This window comes from Ornithorhynchus anatinus, chromosome 2 (assembly GCF_004115215.2).
Source record: "Ornithorhynchus anatinus isolate Pmale09 chromosome 2, mOrnAna1.pri.v4, whole genome shotgun sequence".
Taxonomy (NCBI): domain Eukaryota; kingdom Metazoa; phylum Chordata; class Mammalia; order Monotremata; family Ornithorhynchidae; genus Ornithorhynchus; species Ornithorhynchus anatinus.
In genome coordinates, this window is record NC_041729.1 from 26,864,705 (window position 1) to 26,888,160 (window position 23,456).

Sequence of the window (23,456 nt, forward strand, 5' to 3'; positions counted from 1 at the left end):
CATTATTATTATTATTAAGCCCGGGCTCTTGCCACTTAGCCACGCTGCTTCTCTGCTTTCTAGGCCCCAACTCCCAGGACCGTCCCTCTTCCCCACCCACCCTTTGGGGGTTTTCTTGTTGGTTTTTTAAAAAATCTTAAAGATTCTGAGATACCTAAATCAGCTGTCAGGATCAGGGCTGGGTGGAGAGTGGGTAGAGCAGCCTCAATTCATTGTGCTACTTGTTAAGCGCATACTATGGGCCAAGCAGGCCTGGATACAGGCAGATCGGGTCGGACACAGTCCCTGTCCCCACGTGGGGCTCACAGTCTCAATCCTCATTTTACAGATGAGGTAACTGAGGCAGAGAGAAGTAAAGTGACTTGCCCAAGATCACACAGCAGACCAGCGACGGGCTGAGAACCCAAGTCCTTCTTACTCCCAGGCCGTGGCTCTATCCCCTAGACCACACTGTTCCCCTGAAAGCGTGTGTGTGACAGAAGAGACTAATACAGTATTCAAAATCCCAACCACATTGGGCACACACAAAGACTGTCTCTCGTTGCGTTGAAATATCATTTGTTTTGAAGCTCCTGATCACGTTTTCACTTTTGCCTTCTTGCCTCAGTGACATTTCCAAAGCCGTTAAAAAAGAACTCCCCCTTTCTTGATTGAACTTTACCTTACTGCCTGCCGACCACATTCAGGGCACAGTTTTCAGCTGGGCCTCAGCATCCTCCTCTCTGTGTGGCTTATTTTCATTCATTCATTCAGTAGTATTTATTGAGCGCTTACTATGTGCAGAGCACTATATTAAGCGCTTGGAATGTACAGTTTGGACTGTAGATTGTACATTGTACATCTTAAATTGCAAAATACAATTTAACATTGCCAGTTTCAGCTCACCCTACAGCAGCTGATGGGCAATCTGCTGCTTTCTGCTGTCCTCACAGTTCTCTAGACTGAAAGTTCGTCACGGGCAGGGGATGTCTACCATGTCTGTTGAGTTGAACTCTCCCAAGCGCTTAGTACAGTGCTGTGCACACAGTAAGCACTCAATAAATACCATTGATTGATGCCCCACCCAGCACAGTGGGGTTGTGGCGATCACCGTTTCAAATCTAGGAGATGGATTCTAGTTTGAGGACTCTGTTAGCGATCCTCGCTGCCATTTGATGGCTTGCAAGTGGTCCTGTTGGACCTGAGCGGGTCATGGCATAGTGACATAAAGAAAGCCGGGCAGCACGTGGGAGAAGCAGCAGCGTGGCCTGCTGGATAGAGCGCGGGCCTAGGAGTCAGAAGGACCTGAGTGCTAATTCCAGCTCTGCTACTTGTCTGCAGTGGGACCTTGGGCAAATCCCTTAATTTCTGTGCCTCAGTTCCCTCCTGTAAAAATGGGGATTAAGACTGTGAGCCCTGTGTGGGACAAGAACAGGGTCCAAACTGATTAGCTTGTATCAGTATAGTACAGCACTTAGTATAGTGCCTGGCACATAGTAAACATTTAACAAATACCATAAAAGAAGAAAGCATTACAACAAAATTTAGCTTGGAGCCTAATGCAACACGGCCGCCGGACTCTTTCCGACAAGACGTGCCGGCCTCCGTGATTCGGTTTTCTTGTCGATCGGAGAGCTGCCCCGGTAAGAGAATTGCGACAGCATTTAGGTTTATTTTTTGGTTGGTTGTCATGGTTCCTTTGGAGTAAATGGGTACATTTTATTGGGTTTCCTCAGGCTTAATGCCAGTCCATAACGCCCGGCTGATTTGGCAGAGGAGTCGACGGCCGTTTCCGTGTCTTGGACCTCTGTGGTTTGACCATCTGCTGACGCTAGTTCTTGAAGTCTGTCTCCAGGACCTGGGCTGATGGTTGAAAGCTTTTCGAGTCGGAAGAGTGCAACCCTCAGAGCGGCGGAGCAACTGTCAGCCAGACGCCGTGCTCAGTGGCATTTAGGCACAACAGCAGCGGGGAGCAGACAAACAGCCGGGAGGTTAGAGACACATAGCTTTCTTATGAGAGTCTTGAGGGGGAAACACATGGGGGCCAAGGAGGTGTGAAGAATTCGGTCAACTCCCTCCCACAGCTGGGACCATAGGACCTCTCTCCCAGTCAGGCTCAGGTCTGGCCCAAAGCTCCCTAGGACAGCCCTGGGGCCCGAAAGGAGATGGGTCTGTCCCCACGCCTGGGCCCGCTCCGTTACCCCGCAGGCAAACGCACCAGGCTCGGCCCTCTGGGAGACCTCGCGAGGCTTGGTTGCGACTGCGGATGGACGGCGGTGGTATTTGTTCAGCACCTACTGTGAGCCAGGCACTCTACTGAGCGCTGGGATCGATCCAAGCGAATCGGGTTGGACACAGTCCCTGTCCCACATGGGGCTCCCAGTCTTAATCCCCATTCGACAGATGAGGTCACTGAGGCCCTGAGCAGTGAAGTGACTTGCCCGAGGTTACACAACAGACAAGCGGTGGAGTCGGGATAAAAACCCAGGTCCTTCTGACTCCCAGGCCCGGGCTCTAGCCACTAGGCCGGTGCATTTTAGGGTACCCAGAAACCGCAGCTCCTTGGCCCGCTGCCTCTGTTTCTGACTTAAAGTAGCAGGTGTGGACTGGGGGTTTCCCCTCCCCCTCCGGGGTCTGGTGTCCTGTAGCAGCCAGGTGGGGGTGGCGCCCTGTCAAATTGGGGGCCCTCCACCGCCTGAACAACCTTGTGCCCTTCTGCAAGAGTCCACCATTTTGCCAAGCCCATGGGGCCTGGGGGAGTCCCCGCCAGGTACTGGGGGCGACTGGAGGTCCCCCACCTGCGGGAGCGGGCAACCGTGAGCCGGCAGTCTGGCCCGGTAAATATGGTTGAAAGAAAGAATGAGCTTACAGTTTAGAGGGGGAGGCAGACATTAATATAAATAAATGACGGATATGAACGTGAGTGCCGTGGGGCTAACTGTTATCATCTCACCACTGCTGCAACTCGATCACGTTTCCCAGAGTAGTGACAGGAGCAGCCTGTGTTGCTGCTGCCCCACGGCATCATCTGTTTGCGGACTGATGCTCGTTTTAGACCGAGAGCCGCCAGAGGTAGAATCGGTCAGAGGTAGGATCGGTCTACCTTGGGTTTTCCCCGTGCCCTGCCCCGCGCCCCTCCTCCTTGAGTGGTGAATCGGTGTTTCATGATGATGGACTCCTAGGGCGAGCCTCCAAGGACTCTGGCTCCAAAGCCAGTCTTGTGTTATGCCGTCGAGTCGTCTCTTACCCATAGGGACTCCGTGGACACGTCTCTCCCAGAACGCCCCACCTCCCTCTGCAGTCATTCTGGTAGTGGATCCAAGGAGTTTTCTTGGTAAAAATGCGGAAGCGGTTTACCATCGCCGTCTCCCGTGTGGTAGACTTGAGTCTCCGCCCTCGACTCCCCCCCCCCGGGCCGCTGTGCCCAGGGCTGGTGGTTGTTGACTTGTAGCAGATGGCCTTCCGCTCATAGCCACTGCCCAAGCTAGGAATGGAATGGGTACGTACGCCTCTGCTTGACTGTCCCTCCTGTAGCCGAGACTGGCAGAGTACTGGCAACTCTCCAGGTGCCGTCCGGAGATGGGGAAGCCTCCGTACCTACCCTACAAATCCCCCCAAAAGAGCTGATTTCCTGGTGAGGCCGGGGAAAGGAGGGCTTTATCCAGCTCACCTCCCACAGCCCCTCTCTCTCCTCTCTGCTCCCTACACCCCGTCCTCCTACAAGACCTAGTCATTCTTAACCCTTCCTGTCTCAATCGGTGGTATTTATCGAGCTCTTTACTTGGTGCAGACCACTATATTAAATGCTTGGGAGAGTGCAGTACAACGGAAATAGCAGATATGTTCCCCGCCCGAGGCTGTGAGCCGGTTATTGGGCAGGGACTGTCTCTATCCGTTGCTGAATTGTACATTCCGAGCACTTAGTTCAGTGCTCTGCACATAGTAAGCGCTCAATACATGCTATTGAATGAACGGGCTTCCCTACGCTGACACCTGTATCCTGGATTACAACGACTTCCGTGCCTCCAACATGTCCCTGCTCAGGTCTCCTGGATCTGCAGCAGAAAGCCACCCTCCTCAAACATCCTTCCGATCGTTATTTCCAGCGTCCCTTCTCGGAAGCCATCGCTCCTCACTCAAAAATCGCCTGAGGGCGCCTGATGGTGGTTTGAATGGCCTCTGCCAGCGGCCACCCCGCGTGCCCTGCCCTCTTCTCCAGCCGTCTGACCCAGCCTCTCATCTTTGGCCCCGGGAAGCTTCTGGCCATCTGCTCCTCTTGCTTCATCCCCTCCCACTGCCGTACCGTCACCTTTGTCATCTTCCCCGCCAAATCACGGCCAAACCGAGGCCCTCCTTTCCTTTAAATCCTCATTTAAGGATTTTCTCCTCCACCCAGACGGGCCCCTGTTGGCTCCAGGTTGTCTTAGCTTCTTCCCGACTCCCCGGCTCGGAGTACTTAAGCAATCATCTCCGAACGGCTACGGCGGGCAGGGCGTTAATGGCCGCTGGACGGAAGGAGCGGTTTCCTCGGTCCCTCCGCGACCACGCAGCAGCCGCTTCTCATCCCCGCCCGCTCCCGCCGCGGCCTTCCCCGCGGGCAGCGTTGGGGAGAAGCGCATGTGGCCTTTGGTCTCGGGAGACTGTCGGGCTTGTCCTGCTCCGAGTCCACCTGTCGCTGGGGGTTTGTTTTTTCCACGTGTCGGTAGGATTTTCGGGTTGAGGCTCTTGGGTTGACTGCCCTTTCCAGGAGGGTAGGGCAGCATCTAGGACAGTGCAGTGAATTCTGATGGCCGATTTGCGTAGTGGGTGGCCGGGAGCAGCGAGCCCAGTCATCCTTCCTCTCTGAGAACACGGGGGCTCTTTCTCCCCACTCTGGGTCCGCTGTCGCCTTGGAGGGAAAAGGGGGGGACCGGGCGGAGCCCAGCCCCGGTGGCTACTGGCCCCGCTGGCCCCCCGGTGAAGGGGAGCTGGGACACTCTCGCCATCTAGTGGGAAGGCCTGTTTTTCCTTCTCAACCCTAACCAGAGACGTTGGACCCCCTTGCCATCCCCCTCGGGGGCAAGAATGGGGAGAAGCAGAGCCTGGAAGGCCTCAGTGTCCCCGGGTGGGAGAGGAGGAGGGAGGGCATGTCAGGGCGGCTGAGGTGAGGAGGAGGGACCCGTACAGGATACGGTTTCCCACGGGCCCTAGCTCAGATAGCGTCATCGCCCAAGGTGTCAAAGGTCACAGGCCACTGTTCACAGTCCGCGGGGATTCTCTCTCCCCGCAAGCCTCTAAGGGAAAGGTAGATTGCCGTGGCCTGAATAGGCCAGTCAATCGGGTGACTTCCCAAAGCCCCGTCAAGTCTAGGGTTCCCTTCCCGGCAGGGTAGACGTGCCCTCTCTCGCCTACCCACCCCCATCCCCAGGATGGAAATGGGACATTCCTGGGGCAGCTCGTGATCTCATAAAGCGGCCTCTTGGTTCCGGGATACCACAGAGAGGGGAGATGCAGCCGTGGCTGTGGCTGTGGCTGCCAGGGTTAGGGTTTGCTGCCGCAGGTTGGAGATATGGGGAAAGGGGGACGGGCCTCGTGGGCAGTAAGGGAAAGAAGTGTCCTGGAGGGGGTTTAGGGCGGGAGAAAGGCTCAGTCCATCGGCCCAAGGCTCGGGGTGGAAGGGACTAGGCCCCTCCCCGGGCTTGTTTCGGGGAGGGGCACCGTGCCAACTTGGGACCTTCTCTTTCCTTTCCAACCCCCCCGCTCCCCCTCAGCTCCAGTTACGGATCTGCCCCCACTTGAGGATGAGCCGCCCGAGAGCCTCAGCCCCCCCGATCACTGTCCCCGCCGGGCGGGGGACCCCCTTTCCAGGTAACAACGCCCTTCCCTTCTCCCATTCCCCCGGATGGAAGAGGAGTGTCCAACCTTAACGTCTTAGCCCTCCAAGACAGCCTAGCAACAAATTCTCTCTGAAGCGGAAGCATTAGGGTTGTCCTCTAAAGGGAACTGAGGAGACCCCCTCTCTCAGGTGGGCACTGGCCCTCGTGTCTTACCACACCTCCCTGGCCTAGACCAAGAGTCTACTTGATTTGCCTTCCACAGGGGGAAACGGTTTCCTTAGCTAGTCTTCTGCCTTGTAGGTGAAAATCTCAGGCCCTCCAAAGTATTCACCGGAGAAAGTGGGACAGGCTTGACATACTCAGAGAACTATCTCCCCAAATAAGGGGGTCCTCTGTGCCGGGGAAGGTAAACCTCAGGCCAGAGTGGAAACCTCAGAAGGGAGTGAAGTAGATTTGTCCATTGTGACGTAGCAGACCCAGGAGCACCCCCGCCCACCTTCCTCCTCCTCTTCTTTCTTTTCCTCCTCCTCTTCTTCCTTTTCCTCCTCCTCTTCATCCTTCTCCTCCTCCTCTTCTTCTTTTTCTTCTCTTTGTCCTCTTCCTCCTTTCTCCCCACCCCCCACCCCACTGTGCCTAGGTGAGCTGATCCTAGGAAGTGCACTGTAGGGTCTTTGTCGGGTTACATCCCGGAGAGGTGAGGAAGACCGCCCTAGGCACTGGAAGTGAATAACATAGCCCAGGAGTGTCTGGGTACCAATGTGTCTTCCCATGACTCCACGGTCCCGATAGAACCCTTTGGTGATCACCCCTGGGGTCCCCTGACAGCTGGACGGGGCCCTCGGCTTCAGGGACCCCATATTGGAAGCTTAAGACAATCCTGAAACTTGGCCGGCTCCGTATCAATTAACAGACCCCCTGTTCAGACCTCGGAGTCATTTGCTGGATGGAAGTGCGGTCCCCGAGAGTGGCCGTCCACACGCCTGTCCGTTGGGTCAGCGGACCCTTGGGGTGGGGAGGTACAGAAACTCTCTTCTGTGTTCCCAGGTCATGACCCTCAACGCTCCATAGAGCCGGCGCTTGACCAAGAGATCATGTTTCTTGGAGAGCCCAACTGGTTTGATTATGCAGACACGGATCAGGCTAAGATCCTAGTGGTCTATCACCTCATTGGAGAGAAACCCGTCTTCTTTTCGTCAAGTGAGAGACTGGCGCTCCGTTTCGGATGCCAGAGAACAATTCTACCCACTTTAGCCAAAGAGACCCCTCCTCCCCTTACCAGCCCTCGACTCCGACCTCACTCCATTTGTACACGCCCCTGTTCCTGGCTCTGCTCCCTTTTACTGTGAGGGACTGTGCGGGGGATGCAAGCAGGGAAGCGGGGTTCCTGACTTCTCCGTCCCTCTCCCTGCTACCCGAAAGCTCCATTTCCAAGTTTGGGGCCAGATCTTATTTGTATGTGGGACCAGAGGTGCTGAGGGAAGGGCAGGGGGGTTGCTGACTTCTCCGTCTTCCTCCAGAAACCTACAGTTCCAAGTTCCTGGGCCAGGTCCTCTTTGGGTCATTTATCCTCCTCCTCCTCCTCATCATCTTCCAGTTGTGCTACCACATGTAAGGCTCAGCACCACGCTCCTTCCCTCCTCCCGTGGTTCCCTTAGCCTTTCAAAAGTTGCTCCCTCCCAGGGCCGCCTCCGGGGCTCCCCTCACCTTCCCCACAGTCAGGTTCCCGGTGGGGAACATAATAATTGTGGTATTCGTTAAGTACTCACTCTGTGCCGGACACTGCCCTAAGCACCGGGGTGGATATAGGTAAATCGGGTTGGACAGAGTCCCTGCCCAGGTGGGACTCACAGTCTCGATCCCCACTTTATAGATGAGTTATCTGAGGCCCAGAGAGGTAAAATGATTTATCCGAGGTCACACAGCAGACGAGCGGCAGAGCCGGGATTAGAGTCCCAGGCCCGTGCTCTATCCGCTACGCCATGCTGCTTCTCGACTATGCCACTGGGGGAAGGGGAAGTGTCACGCCTTATCTTCTAAAGTCTCTGTGATGTCCACAGGTACTGCAAGAAGGGGCCCTGAGGAGCTGGACAGCCCATGCCTTGATGTAGACCTATCTGGTTTGGGATACGCAATCTGCTCGAATCAGTCCTGAATAAAAGAGTCCCTTTTCCTTATCACTTGTTAGTGTCAGAGAACACTGTTCCCTGATCCTTCCCATCTCAGATTTTGAAAGTTCAGTTCCCCCAATTCCCAGGCCCCTCCTAGTCCTGAGGTGTGTGGGTCACCCCCCAGAAATGGCACTGAGGCATACTAGAACTAGGTAGGGCAGTCACCCCCGGGTGCAGGGGTGCAGCACCCCTGAAGGCCACCCCCGGATAACAGCACCGAAGCCTACTAAAGCTGAGGTGGCAGGACACCCCCCGAATAATGGCGCCGAGGTCCCGGTGGCATTCACGCTGATCTCGTCTTTATTAGCGGTGGAGCCGGGGAGGAGGAGGAGGAGGAGCGCGGCCCGGCCCTCGCACCAGGGTTCCCCTTGCCCCTGCCCCTGGGGTGGGAGGAGGGGAGGGGGAGGCTCCGAAGGTTTGTAGCACCAGGGGCGGGGGGGGGCGGGGGGAGGTCCGAGGTCAAGCTTTGCAGCCTGCAGAGGTAGGGAGGAGGCTGTCCTCCCCAGAGGCCGTGGTCAGCACTAGAAGGGCTTGGGGCGGAGAGGGCAGAGGGGGACCACATGTCCCCATCCCCCAATAAATTAATAAAAACTTGGGGAATAAAGAAAATCCCTGGGGTAGGGAAGGGGAGAGGCAGGACCACTTCCCTTGGGTGGTCGATTCAGGGGGCAGTCCACCCTCTGCACTCGAGGGACTCACCCATCGATCGGGGCCACCCTCCCCAGGGCAGAGGCCGGCTTGGGGCCGCCTACCCGCTTTTCACCCAGGGAGAGGGGAAGCGAGGGTCTCCTTGGCTGAGGGGAGAGGGACCTCCCCAATTTATTCTTCCCTGATCATCTAGAGCCTCTGTCTCCCTCTCTCTCTCTCCCTGAATCTCTCCTACTCAAAGAATGCTTGAGAGTAGGGCATCACCTTCCCGAAGGCCTCGCCCACGGGGTCCCGGCGAATTGTGGATGGGAGGAAGGGAGTGGTCGGCCTCCCCGCTTTCCTCTCCTCTGTTTCTCCCAGTGCCCGCGAGGAGAGTCGCCCCACCCCGAACCTCCGACCTCATCCTCTCAGGCCCAGGCTCGGTAGGGAAGAGAGCCTCCATCTGCCGATCCCCGCTTCCGCCCTGCCCTCCCTGCCCCCGCCGTCCTCCTCCTCCTTCGTCCACCCTTCGGCCGATCGGGAGAGAGGTGCCCATCCCCGCCCGTCAGTCCCGGGGTCAGGCCCCCCGCTCCCCCGTCCCGCCCCTCAGTCCCGGGGCCCGTTGTGCAGTCCCGGCGGAGGCCGAGGGGACGGAGGCGCGGCCCCACGGGGCCTGAAGAGGCGGCAGGCCCCACGGCAGATGAGGAAGAACCAGTAGAGCTGCGGGGCCAGGAGCAGGGCGGCACCCAGGTTGACGTGGGCGGGGATGGCCAGGGGCACGGCCAGCAGCGGCAGTCCTGCGTGCTGCCCGTAGGCCCAGTACAAGTAAGGGAAGAGCAGCACGCGGCAGCAGAGGAAGCTCAGCAGCATCAGTGTCCCGTTCACCTTGTGCAGCAGCGTGTGCTGCTGCTTGTACTGGCCAGAGAGAGAGAGAGACACATAGAATAGGAGGTCAGAGGACGGGAGAGCAGAAGACAGTTTCGAGGCCCAGCCCCCGGAGAGAAGGCCCAGGATCAACCCGGGAGAAACCGGCCCCGTCCCCCGAAGCTGGACAGCATCCTACTCTCCCACCGTGCTTCTCAAGTTCCAAGTCTCCTCGGAGCTTCTGGAGGTCCCCCATCCAACCCCTGGGAGAGCCTCCAGCCCCAACGTTTCCTTCTCCCCAACTTCTGCCAACCCACTTCTCTTCATCTGCATGCTTTGTCTCACATCTCTCCTTTTTAATCCCTCCTCCCCTCCCTGACCAGAGGGTAAATGCCCCTCACCTGGATGAGGATCTTGCCCAGGCAGACGAAGGGTGTGCTGACTTCAGCCATCAGCATACAGCCCAAGAAGAAGTCGCCTTTACCCTGCCGCCACACCTTGGAGGAAAGAAGTAAAAGAGTGGAGGTGGGAGGGGGTGAGAGGGTGACAGGCCCCTGAGACTACTGTTTTTTCCCTTCCTCCCTCCCCACTTCTCGGTGACCAACATTTAGGTTCCCCGTCGACCACTGGAAAGGAAGCTCGCGGCCCAGAGACATCCACACGGTAGCCATTCCATAATTATTTGTTGCCGCCCACTCCCGCCGACGGCCCCACCCCGGGCCGGGCTCTCCAGCCCGGCAGGGAGCAAAGTGGCGTCCTAGTAACGTGGGTCGGTCCCTCCCTCCCTCCCTCAGTTTCCCCGGGGCACTCACCACAGACAGAGGGAAGCAGACCAGCACCATAACCGCGTGGTGCAACACCATGAGGAATTCCTTGTGCAGGTAGCCGAGGGCCACAGCCCACGTACTTCCCGGGGGGCGGGTTCCCCCATCATCCCTGCCGTGCCCTTTGACCTGATGTTTGTGCCAGTGGCAGAGGAACATGGCGTAGATGTCGTAGATGAAATAGGGCACCGCGAACTGTGTGTAGGCGGAGGTCAGCCAGTGTCTGCAGAACGGGAAGAGAGAGAGATATGGAGACAGGGTGATGGAGAAACAGACCGAAATGGGGACAGAGATTCAGGGTCTCTGACCAAAAGACGGGCTGTGGGAGAAAGAGAAAAGAAGAGACGAACGGGCCAAGAGAAGAGAAGCTAGGAGAGGCGAGACAAAATCTAGGGAGATGTCCCAAAGAGAAGAGAGCGTGGGAAGCGGGTGGCCTCATGGAAAGAGCACGGGCCTGGAAGTCAGGACTAGGGTCCCGATCCCAGCTCTACCACTCGCCTGCTGTGAGACCTCTGGGCAAGTCGCCTAACTTCTCTGGGCCTCCGTTTCGTCAACTGCGAAACGGGGATTCGAAACCCGCTCTTTCTCCTGTTTAGACTGCGAGCCCCATGTGCGGCCGTTTAACTCCCAGCGCTTAGAACAGCGCTCGACTCATTGGAAGGGCTTAACGAATGCCATCGTTATTATCGAGAGACGAGGCTGGCTGGAAGAACGGTCTGGGGGAGAAGAGGTAAGAGCCGGTCTGAGGGGGGGAGGCGAGCCAAGGAGACGGGCAGAGACCGGGACGGCAAAGGAGAAGAGGACCGCTCAGAGGAGAGAGGCAAGAGGAAGTCCATCAGCCCAGGGGTGAGGGAATGCAAACGGAGGGAGTCCTGGAGTGGAACCTGGGAGGAAGAGCAGGGGAAATTTCTGGAGCGGGGAGACCGAGGCCGGTCCGCCAAGCGTGTCGGGGTAGAGGGAGGTAGACTCGGCTCGGGAAGAGAAGCGGCGGGACCCGGGGAAAAGAGGCGGGTCAACTCGGGTTCGAAGAAGAGAAGCGTTTAAGGGGAAGGGCCTCGGTGAACAGAAAGCCGAGTGGAGAATGGGAAGGGCAACCTCCTGCAGAAGGTTAAAGCCCCCGCCCTCCCCCCCCCCCCATCTCCCATCAGTTGGGCATCCAGTGTCCTGAACAGCTGCCGCTCCTGGATTAGCCTGGATCCCGCCCCCGGGCCGAGGGATTAAGCGGGAAGGGGAGGGAAGCCGCGGGGGGGGGGGGGGGGGGGGCCGGGCCGCCAAAGAGAAGGAGGCGCGGTGAGAAGGGCACAGGTAATCCTGGCTCAGCCGGGATGGAGACGAGGAGGCAGGAGAGGTTAGGGGCAGGGAAGCCAAGGCGGTAGGAGAAGTTTAGGGAAAGGGAAGCCAAGGTGGGGTTACGGGGTGGGAAAGGGAAGGAGTTGAGGAGAGGGGTCAGGATGGGGTCGGACGTAATAATAATAATGTTGGTATTTGTTAAGCGCTTACTATGTGCCGAGCACTGTTCTAAGCGCTGGGGTAGACACAGCGGAATCAGGATGTCCCACGTGGGGCTCACACTCTTAATCCCCATTTTACAGATGAGGGAACTGAGGCCCAGAGAAGTTAGGTGACTCGCCCACAGTCACCCAGCTGACGAGTGGCAGAGCTGGGATTCGAACTCGTGACCTCTGACTCCAAAGCCCGGGCTCTTTCCACTGAGCCACGCTGCTCCTCTATCCGCCCCAGGCGGGCTTCGGGCGGGCGAGACGGGCCGGTGTCCCCAAAGGGAGGGCAGGGTACCCGACTTGGGGCAGGTCACTTCACTTCTCCGTGCCTCGGTTCCCTCGTCCGGCAAACGGGGATTAACGTCGGTATCCGTTAAGCGCTCACTATGTGCAGAGCGCCGTTCTAAGCGCCGGGGGAGATACGGGGCCGTCAGGTCGTCCCACGTGGGGCTCCCGGTTCGAATCCCCGTGTTCCGGATGAGGTCACCGAGGCCCGGAGAAGGGAAGTGACTCGCCCACGGTCCCACAGCTGAGGGGCGGAGCCGGGATTCGAACCCGCGACCGCCGTCTCCCAAGCCCGGGCTCCTTCCACCCGGGACAGCCCGGTCACCTTGCATCCCCTCCGGCGTTCAGAAGGGCGCTTCGCACACAGTAAGCGCTTAGCGGCTAGCTTTTCTCCGGCGGGCGGGATGGCCGGAGCCGGGCCCCGTCAGGACCCTGGACAGAGGGCCTCCGCCCCCCCCCCCCTCCGTCTCCCCCCCTCTCCCCTCCCCTCCCCTCCCCTCCCCTCCCCTCCCCTCCCCTCCCCTCCCTCCCCTCCCCTCCCCTCCCTCCCCTCGCCCCACAGTTTTTGGCAAGAGCCACGCACTGCAGCGGCTGGCCCTGCCAAACGGAGGCCTCCCCCCTTCCCCCCCACCCCGGCCCGGCTCCTCACACTCTCCCCACAACCGGCGGGTCGCCGGAGCCGGACGACGGCAGGGGAGTGAGATCCGCCCGGGCCGGCCAAAAACCGGGGCCGGCCGGAGGGGCCGGAGGATCGGGCCCCGGGAAGGGAAGGGAGGCCCGGAGAACGAGGGGTGCCGGAAGCCGGGGTTCGGGGCACTCGGGTCAGGATTGGGGTGGGCAGACTGGAAGCTCCTTCAAGGCAGCCCGGCCCATCCCCGCCCCCCACGTTTGACCTTTAAGGACCGGAGGAAGCTAAATTTATCCCCCGGTGTCGAATTGCGGCCGCGGCAATTCGCTTCCTACGCCGACCCGAGGGCGGGGCAGGGGCCACGGAGGCTCCGGCCCGCGTCTTCGAAACCGGGAAGCGGAATTCATCCTTTGGCCGATCGAATCGATCGGTCCTATCCACCGAGCGCTCCCCGTGGGCAGAACACTACCCTCGGCGCCTGGGAGAGTACGGGGCAACGCATCGGCGGGCGCGTTCCCCGCCCTCGACGAGCTCTCCCTCTCCGGTCCGGAGGGGGAGACGGCCGTTAATGGAACCGGACACTTTATACTACGGAATTTAAAGACGGGTACGGAAGAACCGTGGGGTCGAGGGCGGGGCGGATAGCCGATGCCCGGAGGTCACAGGTCCGAGTACACGGACGACGCGGGAGGGAGAGGGGATCCCGGCGAGGTGGCGGGGCGGGGAGAGCCCTCTCTAGGGTGAAGGCAAGGTGAACCGCCCGTACTTACTGGTCATCGATGATGTGTTTGCAGGATGAGGAGACGATGTAGCCGGCCGTGGAGGCCATGATGGCCTGAACCGAAGACACCAACCTAGAGAGACGGAGGGGAGAGGGTCAGGGGTGGGCGGCCGGGGCGGGAGCCTCCCTCCCTCCTGCTCCCGGTGGCCTCCCCTGGGCCGGCGTTCGGTTCTGACCTCCTCCGGGGCCGCTCCGACTGCTCTGGGCTCCATCTCCCGTCGGGCCTACCTGGCCTGTCGGTTGGGAGTATCTCTCTCCCGCTCCCGGCCCTCTTCGAGTCAGGCCTTCAGGCCCGGTCCGGGCGGGCCCCTCTTTTCCCAGGCCGGCCCCAGTCCTCCGCACCACCCTCTTCCTTCGGGCCGGGGAGGAACGGATCCCCTTCCGCCCAGAGAGGACGCGGGGGTCGTCCCTTGGAGGTGAGACAATGCCGGGAATGTGCCGCTGATGACAAGGCCTCTCTTGGACGGGACTGAGCCACCCGGAGGGAGGGAAGGAGCCATCTCTCGGCCTTTCAAAACTCAGCCTCCCCCCGGTCTCCCGGCCCCTCCATCGGCTCCCCTCCTCGACCTCCCCCGAGACTCGGCCCCTCGCTCCTCCTGCTGGGGCAGGGCTCCGCGCTCTCTTCCCTCCCCGCCTGCCTCGTCCCCCCCCCCCCCGCCCCCCGTGTCTGTCCCTTCTCCCCTTAACCCGCCACGGAGTCGGGGGTGGGGGGCGATTCTGGGGAGACAGATGGCCGGGACTGGGTGAAGTCGCCTGGGACAATCAGGGTAAACCGCGGGGAGGAGATGGGGAGGAAGGAGCGAGGCACAGCCCCTAGAGGGGAGAGGACCCAGGGGAAGGAAGGAGAGAAATGACCTTGCCACTCCCCCTCGCCCTCAACACCCTCCCATCTCCGGGAGGCCCAGGAGCAGGGGAGGAGGAGGAGAGGACCATCTGGGGGAGATGCCCGTTTACCTGGCTGAGACAATGACCGCATCGGCCTCTTCCCAGCGCAGCTGGGGCAGTCGCCGGAGCGTGTTCTTGGAGAGGAGGAAGAGTCCGGGAAACACAACGCCTCCAGCCACGAGAGGGGACAGCATCGTGACTCGGGAAGGGGGAAGGGGGATGCAGGGAGGGGAGGACGCTGAGGGGGTCGGGCAGGGCTCCCGGGGAGGAGACGCAGAGAGAGGGGAGTGGGTCAGGGAAGGGAGAAGAGCCGAAGGGAGGGTGGGGGGACGCGGGGAGAGGGGAAGACCGGAGCCACACAAAGGGGAGAGGGAGGGAGAGAAGGTGGAACGGAGCGGACGCCGGGGACGGCGGAGAGAGGGGGGTGAAATGGAGGTGGGGGACGGAGGAGGAGGAGGCAGGACCGGGTGGGAAGTTGCGGGGGACAGAAGGGATGGAGACAGGGAGGGAGCGAGGGATGGAGCTGGACAATGAGAGGACGGAAAGAGAGGGAAACAGAAGGGACAGGGGAAGGGTGAAGATGCAGATGGGGGAGGGACAGAGGTGGGTGGGGGAGTTTACGCAGAGAGACGGGACTGGGGGGGGGGGGTGCGCGCCAGGCCAACCCCAGGACGGGGAGGGGAGGGAGGGGGGTAGAGAGGAGGCTGGGGGGGGGAGGGGGCAGGGTACTGGTCAGTGGTCAGCACCGCTCTCCCATTTCCACCTCCTCCTCCTCACACGGCGGCAGCCCCCGCCGTCTCCCCGATGAGGTCTGAAGCTGCACATGGCATTATCGCATCCTCCTCCTCCTCCTCCTCCTCCTCCTCCGGGCCCCCTGCCCCCTTTGTGGGGAGCGGGGAGGGGAGAAGGAAGGGGGAAGCTAAGGGGTCGGGTCGGGGGGAGGGGGGCGGGAATGAAGGCACCGACCAGACACCAAGAAACCGGACCCGCAGCAGCGTCTCCCCATGCGGCTCTGAGCGGCTGCGACAGAGGGATGGGGGGGTGGGGGGGGGCGGGAAGGGGGGAGGGGGAGGCCCTTAAAGGGACAGTGGCTGCGGCAGAAGGTGCTGCTGGGGACCCAGATGTGGTCAAGGTGGGGGGGGCGGGGGGAGTGGGAAGCCCCCCTCTCCCGGGAGAAGGCACCCTCTGCCCCTACAACGGGCCGGGAAGGCATTCCATCTCCCCCCCTCACCTCCCTGTTCGAATCCCGGCTGCGTCCCCGCCTCCCTTTCCTCCCCCCGAAGCCTGTCCCCGGGTGACTCCGTTGTGGGACGTGGGGTTGAGGATGACCCTTGCTCCAAACGGAGGACTCTGGAGGGAGGAAGAGGAGTCGGGAGAGCGGGGAGGGAGGAGGAGCCAAGGCACAAAAGTGGGTGAGCCCAGGTAGCTCCCTCTTTCTCTTAGCCCCTCCTCTCCTCCCCCCCCCAAAAAACTTTATAGAGCTCTGCCCCCCTGCTCCCAATCCCCCGCCTCCCCCATCTGGAAGACTCCTTGCTTCCCACCGGCTCCTCACCGAGACGCGGCGTGGCTTCGTGGCAAGAGCATCGGCTTGGGAGTCGGAGGACGTGGGTTCTAATCCCGGCTCCGCTAGGTGGGCGAGTCGCCTCGTTCCTTCATTCGATAGTATTTATCGAGCGCTTACTATGTGCAGGGCGCCGTACTAAGCGTTTGGAATGGACGATTCGGGAGCAGATAGAGACCATCCCTGCCCACGGACGGATTTACCGTCTAATCGGGGGAGACGGACGGACCGAACAAGACAACTTAATCACGGCAAATAGAATCGAGGGGATGTAAATAGAATCTTCGCTCCTCCGGGCCCTCATCTGTAAAATGGGGATGAAGACCTTGAGCCCTTGGGAGACCTCGTATCTTCCCCAGCGCTAAGAACAGTGCTTGCACGTAGTAAGCGCTTAACGAATACCAACATTATTATTATTATTATCCGGAGGCGTTTCCTGATGCCCGGCTGCCCGTGGTTTTGCCCCGGGATCCCTTGCTCCCCTGAATTCCCATCTGACATCCCACGTCCCCGCTCCCCTCGGATTCCCCTCACCGTACAGCTCCATCCCTCAGCTCCATCCCTCCAGCTCCTCCCATGAGAAGCAACGTGGCTCAGTGGAAAGAGCACGGGCTTTGGAGTCAGAGGTCATGGGTTCGAATCCCGGCTCGGCCACTCGTCAGCTGTGTGACAGTGGGCAAGTCACTTCACTTCTCTGTGCCTCAGTTACCTCATCTGTAAAATGGGGATTAGGACTGTGAGCCCCAAGTGGGACAACCCGATTCCCCTGTGTCTACCCCAGCGCTTAGAACAGTGCTTGGCACATAGTAAGCGCTTAACAAATGCCAACATTATTATTACATTATTATCCCTCCCTGCTTCTCATACTGACCGCTCTGCCCTGGCCTCACCCCTTAAGCGTGGACTGTCACGGCTCCCCTCTAATCCCCTACCCCTCCTTGGCTCTGCCGCCCAGTGAGGAGTGGGATTCGGGATCTCCTACAGCTCCCCCCCCCTCCCCATGGCCACCTGCAGAGGCGGGACCCAGGGTGTTCGAGGCTGGAGCAGGGGGTCGCCCGGGGTCAGGGTCGACCCCACCTCCAGGGCTGACTGCGGCCTGAATGATTCGGTGAGGCGGGATCGAGGCGGCCACGTGGCTTTCCAGTTCTCCCCCCCCCCCCCGTCCCTCTTGGTTAATACAGGATTTTAGGGCCCCGAAGGCTGCCGAGCAGCAGGATCAACGTAAGTCACGGTGAGCAAGGCCCTTCCCCAATCCAGTCGTGGTAGGGAAGGAAGCGTGTCGAGGGGAGCCCTGGACGTGCACCTGGTTCGCCCGGATGGATGCCTGGAGAGGCCAGGTCAGACCAGGACCGACCAGGATGGGATTCAGGCTCGGGCTCCCGGGCCTCCGCCTGCCGTGGCCGGCCCTGTTCCTCCTCCTCAGTCCAGCAGCTCATAAAGTGGGGAGCCAGACCCCCCGCGACGGCTGATTCCCCGCGCCCAGCGCGCCCTGGCTCGTCACCAGGCCCGGATGTGTAATGGTACGGATCGAGCGCTCCCTGGGAGCAGAGCACTGGACTGAGCACTTGCGAGAATACAATTCAACAAAATGGGTAGACGTGGTCCCTGCCCACGACAAGCTTACGGCTCCTATTCCCTTCATCTCCCAAAAGAGAGTCTGCCTGGTAACTACCATCTGATTCCAATTCTAGAGAAGCAGCGTGGCTTCGGTGGAAAGAGCACGGGCTTTGGAGTCAGAGATCGTGGGTTTGAATCCCAGCTCTGCCACTTGTCAGCGGTGTGACTTTGGACAAGTCACTTAACTTCTCTGTGCCTCAGTGACCTCATCTGTAAAATGGGGATTAAGGCTGGGAACCCCACGTGGGACAACCTGATTCCCTTGTGGCTACCCCGGCGCTTAGAACAGTGCTCTGCACATAGTAAGCGCGTAACAAATACCAACATTATTAATTCTACCATTTGATACGTTTTCAATTTTCTGTTCAATTAAATCAATCGGTGGGACTTAATGATAATAATAATAATAATGTTGGTATTTATTAAGGGCTTATTATGTGCCGAGCACTGTTCTAAGCGCTGGGATAGGTACAGGGTAATCAGGTTGTCCCACATGAGGCTCACGGTCTTCATCCCCATTTTCCAGATGAGGGAACTGAGGCATCTAGAAGTGAAGTGACTTGCCCAAGGTCATACAGCTGACAGAGCCGGGATTAGAACCCATGACCTCTGTCTCCTAAACCCGTGCTCTTTCCACTGAGCCACGCCGCTTCTGATGAAGATGGCATTTGTTAAGCGTTTTTACTCTGCGCCAAGCGCTGTTCTAAGCACTGGATTTGGTCAGCCCTTACAGTCTCCCAGGCACTGTACTAAACGCTGGAGTGGATCCAAGTTAATTGTGTTGGGCCCAGCCCCTGTCCCACGTGGGGCTCACGGTCTCGATCCCCATTTTACAGATGAGGCAACTGAGGCCCAGAGAAGTGAAGTGACTCTGCCAAGGTCACACAGCAGACAAGTGGCAGAGCCGGGAGTATTTACTGGGCAGACGGCACCGTACTAGGTGCTCGGGAAGACACCATAGAGTCGGTAGGCCTGACGTCCGCCTTCAGAGATCTTACAATCTAGCAGGGGAGGCAGACGCTAAAATAAATTACAGAAGAAAGCAAGCGAGTATAAAGATCTGTTTATAAGACCTTTGAGGTTGGGAGAAGGGTGAGTCCTTAAGTGCTAAAGGGCTACAGACTCAATCAAGTACATAGGTGACTCAGTAGGATCAGCCTGGGAGCAGGGGTCACCTCCATTTGTCTCCCTCCTGGGACTCTCCCTTCAACCCTCCTACTTAGACTGCGAGCCCCATGGGGGCCCCAATTATCTTGTATCTACCCCAGCACTTTCCCCTTTCAGGCTCGCAACTGGAGAGTTGCCAGTACTCTTCCAGTCTCGGCTGCGGGAGGGAGAGTCAGGCAGAATCATACCCGTTCCATTCCCAGCTTGGGCAGTGGCTAGCAAACGGAGGACAATCTGCTACAAAACTCACCTGTGCTGGGCTGCAGCGGAATGGGAGAGAGTCGAGGGAGGAGACTCAAGTTTACTGCGTGGAAGGAGGCGATGGTAAACCAGTTCCGTCCTTTTACCAAGAAAACTCTATGGATTCACCACCAGAACAATTGCAGTCGGGGGGGGGGGGGGGGGGCGTTCTGGGAAAGATCTGTCCATGGAGTCGCGTAAGACAAGACCCCAGCTCTTGGTATAGTGCTTGGGACAGAGTAAGCGCTGAACAGACAGCGCAATTATTGTTATTATTTTCAGGGGTGAGTTTGGAGGCCCAAATACAGCAGTGTGGGATCTTTGGCAGAAAGATGCAATAATGCATCTAATAAATAAGTTAAAGCCAAACAGCAGTGGCTCATTTCCCATAATGATAAGGGAATGGTGTTCTATTCCTCATTTAGCCCAGGACAAACCATGTCTGTCTCTTTATAATTACCTTAATCCACATGAGTGGAAAGACCTAATCCTCCATTCAACAATCTAAAGAAGGCTCCTATTCGTCTACATAATAACTCAGTGAAGAGGTAAGTCAGTTGACATTTATTCACATGAAATAAGTAAGGAGAACTTCTACTTTCTCTTACAATCTCTGAAGAGAGGAGGAGGATCTTTTTCTAGTAAAGAGGTTTACCTTGCTCACTGTATCAGTTTATCCCAAATAGGAAGCCTCAGTAGTTCCGCAGTATTTCTTGAGAATCTACTGTTGGCAGAGCACTCTACTAAGATTTTGGGGCGCATACAATACAGGTATTAGCAGACCTGTCCTCAGAGAGTTCACAATCAAAGCGTTTTCAGGTATGAAAAAGAAGGAAAAGGGGCTATATACACAGGCTTATTAAATACCACTGATTGATTGAGTTAGTGCTCAACAATAGGGCATTTAAGAGCTACCTAAATGAGAAAGCAGCATGGCCTAATGGATAGAACGCGGGCCTGGAGTCAGAAGGGGCCCTGGGTTCCAATCCTGGCTCCTCGATTTGTCTGCTGTGTGACCTTAAGTAAGTGTCTTCTCTGTGACTCAGTTACCTCATCTGTAAAATGTGGATTAAATCTGTGAATCCCACGTGGGACAGGGAGTGCGTCAACCTGATTGGTTTGTATCTGCCCCAGGGCTTAGGACAGTGTATGGCACATAGTAAGTGCTTAGCAAATACAGTTCAAAAAATGCTACTGGAAGTTGGGAATATATAAGTGCTGAGGTGGTGCAGAAGTGCTGAATTAACAGTTAGAGGGACATAAGCAGGGTGATTAGAAATGAATTAGGGAAGATGTGACTTCAGTAGGATTGTGAAAATGGTCCATCGGATGTGAAGGGGGAGGGAGTTCCAATCATAATAATAATAGCTGTGGTATTTGTTAAGTGCTTACTATGTGCCAAGCACAGTTCTAAACATTGGGGTGGATACAAGCTCCTCAGGTTGGACACAGTCCCTGCCTCTCATGGAGCTCACAGTCTTAATCCCCATTTACAGAGGAGGTAACTGAGGCACAGAGAAGTTAAATGATTTGCCCAAGGTCTCACGGCAGATACGTGGCAGAGCCAGGATTAGAACATGTGTCCTCTGACTCCCAGGCTGCGTTCATTCCACTAGGTCACGCTGCTTCCCGGCCGGGGAGGGTGTGAGCTAGAATTCGGCGGTGGTGGAAGAGACGAGAACCAGGCGTAATGAATACATTCGCATGGGAGGAATGAAGGGCATGAGCTTCTGGAGTTGAGTGAGAGTAGAGAGTGGTTTGAATCAGAGAGAGAGAGCTGATGGAGTGACTTTAAAGCCAAGGGTCAGGAGTTTCCGCTTTAAGCGGAGAGGAATGGATAACCAGAAGGTTTATGAGGGATTGGGAGATGTGGCGCAGAATGACATCTTAGAAAAATGATGAGGGCAGCAGAGTGAAGTGTGAATGGGAGAGGGGAGAGATTGGAGATGGGGAGACCAGTGAGAAGGCTGATACCTCCTTGAGAGAAAAATTTCTACCCAAATTGCAGAGCGCATTGGGGATGGAAGTAGAATTGGTCATCATCAAATCACTGGGGGCGTTGTTTATTTCCCTTTCAAATAATGGCACTTTTTTTCCAAAAGGAAGGTGCTCGGTAAATACTACGGATCGACGGAGGCTTCCTACTGGGGTTACACCTATATCCTGAGCAAGTGAAATCTCTTTCCCTAGAAAAAGATCCTCCTCTTCAAATACTGTAAGAGAAAGTAGTTCTCCTTACTTATGTATGAATAAATGACTACTGATATCTCTCTTCACCGAGTTATGTAGGCAAATAGGATTCTTCTTTAGGCTGTTCCTTGTAAATATGTTATGGGCAGAGATGATTTAGCCTTCATTCAATAATAAAGGGAGGAGTGTAGTTTAACCGCTGTCCAGTCTCAGCTGCCCTGGGCAGCGTGAATCCCTGGGAGATGGTGTGGTCTAATGGGGAAGATCCCTGAGAGAGGTGAAGATTGTGGTGGAGAGTTGAAAATCTGGGTTCAGTTCCCAACTTTCCTACAATCCTGCTAAATGACTTTGAGAGCAGTAGTAATAATACTAGTATTTGTTAAGAGCTTACCATGTGGCAAGCACTGTAATAAGCACTAGGATAGATATAAGCTAATCAAATCAACGCTTAGTACAGTGTCTGACACACAGTAAGCCTTTAATAATAATTATTATTGTTATTTTTATGTTGGACACAGTCTTTGTCCAACGTGAAGCTCACAGCTTAAGTGGGAGGGGGAGCAGGTATTTATTTAATCCCCATATTAGAGATGAGGAAACCGAGGTCCAGAGGAATTAAGCGACTTGCCCAAGGTCCCACGGCAATCAATCAGTCGTATTTATCGAGCACTTACTGTGTGCACAGCACTGTACTAAACACTTGGGAAAGTGCAATGCAATAGAATTGGTCAATACAATCCCTGCCACAAAGAATTTACAGTCCACTGGGGGAAACAGACATTAAATAAATTCCTCCTTCTAGACTCTGGGGGACTGGGGCGAGTATCTAAGTCCTTAAGGGGGTAACCAGCCAAGTGCATAGGCGAGGCAGAGGGAAGGGCGGAGAGGAGAAATGAGATCTTGGGGTAGGTCTCAGGGAGGAGATGTAATTCTAGCCGGGTTTTGAAGATGGAAAGCGTGGTGGGCTGTTGGGTATGAAGAGGGTGGGAGTTCCAAGCCAGAGACATGGGCAAGGGGCAGCAAGTGAGAGGAGATTGAGGCACAGAGAAGAGAAGGAGCTTGGGGCTGGGACTCAGACGGCGTGGGTTTAATTCCAGCTCCGCCACATGTCTGCTGTGTGACCTTGGGCAAGTCACAACTTCTCTGGGCCTCAGTTCCCTCATCTGAAAATGGAGACTAAGATTGTAAACGCCCTGTGGGACAGGGACCGTGTCCAACCCGATTATTCTAGATCTACCCCAGTGTTTAGAATAGTGCTTGGCACACAGTAAGTGCTTAAATACCACAGTTATTATTATTATTATTAAAGGAACAGAATGTGCAGATTGGGTTATAGTAAGAGATCAGCAAGCTGAGGTAGGAGGGAGAGAGCTCACTGAGTGCCTTAAAGTCCATGATGAGGAGTTTCTGTCTGATGCAGAGGTAGATGGGTCACCATTGGAGATTTTTGAGGAGAGGGGAGATGTAGACTGAACTTTTTTTAGAAAAAATGATCTGGGCAGCAGAGCGCAGTATCGACTGGAGCGGGGAGAGACAGAAGCCAGTGAGGTCAACGAGAAGACTGATGCAGTAGTTAAAATGGGAAAGGATAAAGGGACTGACTACCTCCTACCTCTTCCATTATAATCCAGAGGGATTGGGAGGCCTCAGCAGCGTTTGGGGTAGGGGTTTATGGGGTTTGGGGCTATGAGGGCAGCCGGAATTTCCCATTCCTCCTTGCCCACCCCCTGACTCTCCCCCTCACGGAGCAGACCTGGAAGGCTCTGTGCCGCTATCAGGCACAGCCCTCTGTCCCTTCCTGCATTATGTATGAGGCCCATAGCAGGAACAGAACATGATCAGGAAAGAGAGTCCGTTTGTCTGGAAGGCCGCCTGACACATCCTGGTTCCCCGCCAGGGCTGACGTCCCTGTTGGCAACAGAGCAAGAGGGCAAGGAGCTGGCTCTGCCCAGGTGGGGCAACTGGGACCCTGCGGCGGGGTGGAGAGGCTGAAGAGGAGCAGCTAGAAATGCCTGAGGAAGCCTGGCTTAGAGAGACCCGTGAGGCCTTTGGCTCCCTCCCTTCAAGGCCTCGTCGAAGGCACGTCTCCTCCAAGAGGCCCTCCCTGACTGAGCCCTTATTTCCTCTACTTCCACTCCCTTCTGCCTCACCCTGACTTGCTCCCTTTAGTCAGCCCCCTTCCCAAGCCCCACGGCACTTCTGTACACATCCATAATTGGTTTATTCGTATAAATGTCCGTCTCCCTCTCTAGACTGTAAGCTCGATTTGGGAATTTGTCCGTTATATTGTTGTGTTGTACTCTTCCAAGTGCTTAGTACAGTGCT

At 56.9% G+C, this 23,456-nt stretch overlaps 2 protein-coding genes and 1 non-coding gene across 6 annotated transcripts; 2 read left to right on the plus strand and 1 right to left on the minus strand.

Annotated features, from left to right (window-relative positions):
- The first annotated feature begins 1,439 nt into the window (after positions 1–1,439).
- Positions 1,440–9,890, plus strand: C2H16orf92 (chromosome 2 C16orf92 homolog). 3 transcript variants are annotated; one of them, XM_029058776.1, is made up of 6 exons: positions 1,440–1,622; positions 1,716–1,970; positions 5,730–5,826; positions 6,840–6,992; positions 7,313–7,403; positions 7,853–7,972. In XM_029058776.1, the coding sequence occupies exons 3-6, from the start codon at positions 5,760–5,762 to the stop codon at positions 7,872–7,874; spliced, it is 333 nt and encodes a 110-aa protein (XP_028914609.1). In that variant the 5' UTR covers positions 1,440–1,622; positions 1,716–1,970; positions 5,730–5,759; the 3' UTR covers positions 7,875–7,972. The 3 variants fall into 3 exon arrangements, with proteins under 3 accessions (XP_028914609.1, XP_039766744.1, XP_028914608.1); XM_039910810.1 differs by lacking the exons at positions 1,440–1,622; positions 1,716–1,970; positions 7,853–7,972 and adding exons at positions 5,436–5,518; positions 9,838–9,890; XM_029058775.2 differs by lacking the exons at positions 1,440–1,622; positions 1,716–1,970 and adding an exon at positions 5,436–5,518.
- Positions 9,092–14,986, minus strand: TLCD3B (TLC domain containing 3B). Of its 2 annotated transcripts, none has more exons than XM_001520333.4 (5): positions 14,426–14,986; positions 13,461–13,544; positions 10,267–10,501; positions 9,856–9,951; positions 9,092–9,505 (listed from the first exon to the last, which is right to left on the minus strand). In XM_001520333.4, the coding sequence occupies exons 1-5, from the start codon at positions 14,548–14,550 to the stop codon at positions 9,197–9,199; spliced, it is 849 nt and encodes a 282-aa protein (XP_001520383.1). In that variant the 5' UTR covers positions 14,551–14,986; the 3' UTR covers positions 9,092–9,196. The 2 variants fall into 2 exon arrangements, with proteins under 2 accessions (XP_001520383.1, XP_007654586.1); XM_007656396.3 differs by lacking the exon at positions 14,426–14,986 and adding an exon at positions 13,648–13,704.
- A 3,822-nt stretch (positions 14,987–18,808) lies between these two features.
- Positions 18,809–18,946, plus strand: LOC114809904. Its single transcript, XR_003757675.1, has one exon. It is a non-coding gene; the product is annotated as a small nucleolar RNA SNORA7 (small nucleolar RNA).
- Positions 18,947–23,456: the final 4,510 nt, after the last annotated feature.